The sequence below is a fragment of the Empidonax traillii genome, unplaced genomic scaffold (assembly GCF_003031625.1).
Source record: "Empidonax traillii isolate 1590-97213 ecotype Southwest subspecies unplaced genomic scaffold, ASM303162v1 scaffold274:size1118153, whole genome shotgun sequence".
Classification (NCBI taxonomy): Eukaryota; Metazoa; Chordata; class Aves; order Passeriformes; family Tyrannidae; genus Empidonax; species Empidonax traillii.
The window spans coordinates 172,638-178,660 of record NW_020955467.1 but is presented as its reverse complement, the minus strand read 5'-3'; the positions used below and the strand labels follow the sequence as shown (position 1 = coordinate 178,660).

At 36.0% G+C, this 6,023-nt stretch overlaps 1 protein-coding gene across 3 annotated transcripts in view; it reads right to left on the bottom strand.

The window, feature by feature from the left end:
* Positions 1–6,023, bottom strand: part of SOX6 (SRY-box 6) — a 170,671-nt gene that overhangs the window by 27,357 nt on the left and 137,291 nt on the right. For all 3 annotated transcript variants that reach the window (XM_027889874.1, XM_027889876.1, XM_027889873.1), the window contains one exon: positions 3,703–3,811. In XM_027889874.1, coding sequence (XP_027745675.1) covers positions 3,703–3,811 — 109 coding nt within the window. The remainder of the gene's footprint in view (positions 1–3,702; positions 3,812–6,023) is intronic.

Below are 6,023 nucleotides of genomic sequence, written 5' to 3'. Positions count from 1 at the left end.
ATCACGTTTTTGAATTTTTTTAGCTAAAAATATATCATATATTTCAACTGACAACTGGGATTTCAGGTAATGATATAAGTCAAAGCGTTGTAGATTATTGTTCAATGGCGTCACAGTCAGTGGCAATGTTTTGAATACAGTTTGAGTGTGATTTTTAATATAGTTAGCTCAGTCTTGCTGGTGGCTAAGGAAGTAACAGAAATGTTGGTTTATGTCACATTTAATATAAAACTCTTGCTAATGATTTTCAGGCCTCCATTCAGATGTGAGCTCATTGTGAGTAACACAAACTTTGAAGAAGACTTCATACGCTAGGTCATCTCTGAAAGTACATCTTATTATCATTAATTAAATCTTACTTTTAACTGATCTTAAAAAAGTTTTCACACACTGGGCAGGGGCAACTACTTTAAAAAAAATTATTCTACAGTTTTCATATTTGTCTAATTGCTAAGTTTGAAGGATTTCAAGATTTATCTTATAATTCATGAATCAAGAAAAAAAATAAATGTAACTTCAGTTCTGATCAATGAGCCAGTACTTCAAGCACTCCTAAAATTACAGGAAAACATGACTCTGATCCTGTCAAATGCAGATCATTGCCATATGTTATAGAAAAGATGCAAGGTGCATAGAAAAATCATTGCTAGATACTATTACAAAAGCATTCTAAAACAGAAGCCTGCTGCTATGTCTCATAACAAATTACTTGAACCTTAAAGGCTGTGTCAAAGCAATGGGAATCAGGGGGACTTCCCAGATTTGGTCTATCTCAAATGCCTGTTGGGCACTTTCCTATGAAAACGCAGGTATGCAGGTACAAATGCAGGAGTGGAATTACACTTCCACAGCCCCTTTGGTCTAGGGCAGTGGGGGGATCAGAATGCAGCCCAAACTGCACTTCTCCTCAATTTATGGCCAGCAGTGGAACTAAATTTGGAGTCCTTAGCTCAGGAAAAAATCTGCTACACCATTGCTCCATCCCTACTCCCCTCACCCACCACCACTTTAAAAGAAACCCTCTACAAATTATTAATATCTTCTCTAAATCTAGTGACTTTCATAATTATGAAGTTCTAAAATTCTAGTGATGAGAGTATAGCCACCTGGCAGACCTAACAGCCTTACACCCACTCTATCACAACTGCACTTGGGCCTCTGAGATCTGGATCTGTTTCTGACAAGAAAAGACAGAGCAGCAAAAGTTGACTATCAATACGTTACTTCAGAAATCTTTATTCTCTATTTGACTATGTGTGTAAAAACACACAAAACATACAAAAATATTATCTAAAGATATCTACATCAACCTGTATTCAAATGGTATCTAAAAAAATTCGGAAAAAAAGAAGAAGACGTAAAGTAACAATGACAAAACAGAAAGGAAGGTGTGAAACATACTGAGTCTGCAAAGAATATGACTGTGCCTATTAGGAACTTTTGACATTCAGCTGACACTGTGGCCGTGGCAACACAATAAAATGCAACCAGGTATTATTAGAAGAGGTGAAAGAAGAAAAGCAAAGCTGGCAAAGGATCTAGAGCATAAGTCTGATGAGGAGCGACTGAGGAGCTGGGAGTGTTTAGCCTGGAGAAAAGGAGGCAGAGGGAAGACCTTATCTCTTTCCACAACTACCTGAAAGGAGGTTGTAGCCAGGTGGGGGGTCAGTATTTTTTCACAGGGAACAAGGGACAGGAAGAGAGGAAATGGCATCAAGTTGTGCCAGGGGAGGTTTAGATTGGATATAAGGAAATAGTTCTTCACAGAAAGAGTTGTCAAACATTTGAACAGACTGCCCAGGGAAGTGGTTGAGCCAGTAGCTACTGAAAAATGAATATACTAGAAGCCTCACATCCTGGATGTTGCGATTGCTGCCTTCCACTCTAAATGACGTCAAGCTAGAAGTGTCATCTCTTAGCCAGCTTGCCAAAGACAAGGGGCAAAACGTGGGTGATATTTTGAATGTCTTTTTGTTGCATCTGGCTGATATCTCAATTCACCTTGTCTGCAACTAGAAGGACAAATAAGCAGTTCAGTTTTGATCTTCTGCCAATGTTTTTTTTCAGATTGGCGGAGGTATGTATCCAGCACCTCTTTTCCAGAGATATCTCTTGGCTGCTAAACAAATTCTGGAAATCTGAATCCATTCATGAACTCAGATTTCTAATGTGGCAACTCACCATGTCTCAAAATGCCCCACTAGCTCTAGAAAGTCATGTACACTGTCCTTAACCTGGCACACATCACTGTAGCTTGGGTTACATATGTCAAAGCTTCGCTCTGCACTATCCAGTAACAAGGGGGGGCTGTCACTACCACGAGGTGTATCAAGATACTAAATTAAGGACACTAGAAAGAGAATGGATGAACTGAAGGAAATGAGCTAAACCAAGAGTGTGATCAGAGACCTGAGGTCATCTAAACCAGTAACTGTGTATCTGTAAGCATTTCACTGCAACTTTTCACCCAAACCGACCAAAAAATATTCTTCAACGTGTTGAAGTATGAGATATTGCTGCTGGATGGAAATTCCTTTATAAAGCAGTTTATAAATAGCTAATTAGTCAAAAAGTATTTTTGAAGTCCATCTCCTGATTCCTTTTTTTCTAGAAAACAGGAATTATTGCAAAACACCTGTCTGAAAGTTTTCACCTACATTCTGTTAATTTCTTTTCTTTTTCCAGACAATACAACAGTGGCTAAGCACATTCAATAAAGGATGAATTAATGAAGCTTATAAACAGCTCCCTAAAGTTTACTGGTCCCATTCTTTTGATCCAAGAAAAAAAGGAGACTTTGGATCTGTCAGATGTTTGGATATTAATGGAAAAGATCAGAGGTGTTTTAAACTTTTCAAGCCATAACTACAATTTGCCCAGTTTAAAAAAGAGTAAAATGACTCTCAAACAGAAGTAAATTGCGGAGGCAAAATCCAGCATAATATTCTATCTCAATAATACATTAAGCTTACTACATGACTAGTAGGGTTCCTGTATTCTATGTGTTCTCTGCTATTGTATGACAGGCTAAAGTGACATCCACTTCCAGAACATGCACAGTAATCCTGCTGGAGACTCAACTCAGTCTTGATAAACACTGATTTCCACCTGTGGCTTAACATATATAGAATACATATAGAACATATATATAGAACCCTCACTGAAATGAGCACACTAGAGGTTGATATTATGAAAAAGACCTTTCCATACAGAGAATGTGAAATATTTATCCATTATCATTTTACAGCTGCCTGTGAGTAGATTTTACTTGCTTTATCTTGAGTGTAGTGGTGAGTAGATTTCTTAAGATGCTCTAACCTTATTCAAAGCTCCTAGATCCTAAAAAACTGGTGAAAATATACATACTTATATATATATATACTTATATATATACACATGTATATATTTCCTGAGATAATTTTCTCGATATTTCCTAAAATGTTATTAATAGTTTAAAATTTAAACACCTAATGGGTAGCTGCTTGGGGGAGAAATAGTGTTGCAGAAGGGTTAAAATGGCTATACATTCCTTTTCATGTCTCCACCCTTCGCTATGGACTTACCGAAATCTCACAAATTCAGACAGAAATCAATCGTTACCCTGGGATGTAAGATAGGCAGTACTTATGACACTGGCAGAGTTTCAGCCATATCATTCTGTGATGCAGTGTTCAATAACCCATGGTCAAAATTGCAACTCACCTTCTGCGTCTTCTGGCCTTGTAAGATCGATGACACCAGGGCCAATTTTTCCATCTTCATTGGGTTTCCCTGTTAACTGTTGGCCTAAATTTTCAAATCTTGTTCTTTCCTGGAAAAGAACAGAAGGAGTCTTAATGCTCCACATAGGATAGTTCTCATTATATGCCTGTGCATATGTGTATGCATTGATACATGCCTTATTTTTTAAATCTGAACAAATAATGAATGCATCTAATTAGAATTTTAGCTCAGGGACAATTTTTTTTTACAGATTCTGAATGTTTGCATTTATGAAAATCAGCTTTAAATGTGAAACATATACAGAAACTTTGAGATTATTTTGATCTGCACTGCCATAATGCATAAACGATTGTACATGCAAATACAAAACACTCTTGGCAGCACACAGTGCTGATTGATGCTGCTCACTTTGCCTCTCCACTTATTTTCTAACTTAAACTGAAAAAGACAATCAACATTTGGGAAACATGAAAATTCAGAAGTGGAAAGAAGAGTTTGTGTTAAAATGCACTGTTATTTTAATGAAAAAAAGCACTTTTCCCCCACTATAAAATTTGAGTTTGCATTCTTACCTCTTTGAAAACACAAGTCTGAATTTTATGCAGAGATTTTGCAGAAGATGAATTTGAAACAAGGAATATTAGAGGACAGAACTGATACTATTTTGTATAAAAATTTAAATTGTACCTCGGTGAAAAGCAAACTTAGGAAGGCCAAGAAAAAAAAAAAAAGGAAGAAAAAAAGGACTGCCCACTCTTAAAAAAACAGAAAGCTTATGGCAGCTGGAGACCTCCATAGGAAACCTGGAACTAGAAAGTGGAAACTGAAAGGTGTTTTATTTGTTAACCCAGTTCCTCAGTCAACTACTGGACAAGGGTATTACAAAAGACAGTGTAATATTGTCTCTCAATAGTAGTCTCTGTAGTACTGTGTATCAGTAGCAAAGTGTTCAGTGGTTATCATTAATTTAGCATTCTCATTTGGAGGAACAGCATGTTTTCCCTCTTGCCTTGTTGTTACCTCTTCAGACTAAACTTGGCATTATGTTGTACTAGTGAATGAATGAAACTTTGTTGTTCATTACTATGAAACAATATTAAATGTCATGTCAGCTTGAATTTAGAGACATGAAATACCAGCTTTCAGCTCTATGAACAGTTTCTCCATGTTATACTTAATGCATTATGCAGAAGTAGAGTGCTGATTGCTGTTCAGTCTATTGTTCAATGACCTAGTTCTGTGCTGTGCATACTAGACATAAGAAGAAAATATTGTGAGTTTCTCTCCTAAAAGATGGTTAGAAACTCGGTAATGTTTTTAAGGACAAAATATACTTGAGGGCCTTGACTCCTTCATTTGCTCCACCCCCAACTACTCCATTCGAATGTGATTATTTTCCCATTATCATTATGTTTCAGCAATGAAACCTCACCAGGACAAGTGAGGAATTGTTTTGATTCCTCATGCTTTTGATTCCTTCAGCCATGGATTTTTTAAAATTATTTTGTGTTTAATTTGTAGAGTAAAAGGAAGCACAGTCTGACACTGGATTGGCAAAACATGCAGCTGAGGCATTTCAGGTACTAACTGCATTTCTAAAAGTTCCTCAGAATCTTCTAACTGTCAAAAAAAAAAAAAAAAAACCAAAAAAAAACCTTCGCATTTTATATTTGTTAACTTCTTTGCTTATTTTCTTCTGCAAAATCCACGGTTGATGAAGGAGCTTACGTATACAGAGGAAATCATAAGAAAAGAAAGGGTTATAAATGAAATGTGACTGCAGAAAGGCATTGCAAAACTAGAGGCCCAATATTTTACTGAAAGGTGTTGTGCAATGTAACAATACACCTGAATCATCACGATGGGATAGGTTTTACTGATAGAGAGAATAAAAAATAAGTTTGTCAAGGATTCTGCGTTCCACTGCAAAGGGCTGATTTGCAGTTGAGATAAAAACAAAGATCAGTGCTAAGAAAACAGCTTTTGGCACATTTATTTTCTCTTCCAAAATATTTGCACTAAAAGCTTTTTCTTAAGGATGTTAATACAGCACCTGCAGTATTCTTGAAAGAACAGCCTTTAAATGTGTTTCAGGAGAAGGAGAAATACCTTTCTGCTATAAAAAATCAACAGACCCTGCTACATATCAATATGCACATTTGGAATATCTTTCTAGTCATTCATTCTCTTTGATTTTACCAGAAAATATTCAGTTACACACACACACACACACAAAAAAAAAAAAAAAAAAAAAAAAAAAAAAAAAAAAAAAAAAAAAAAAAAAAAAAAAAAATAAAAAA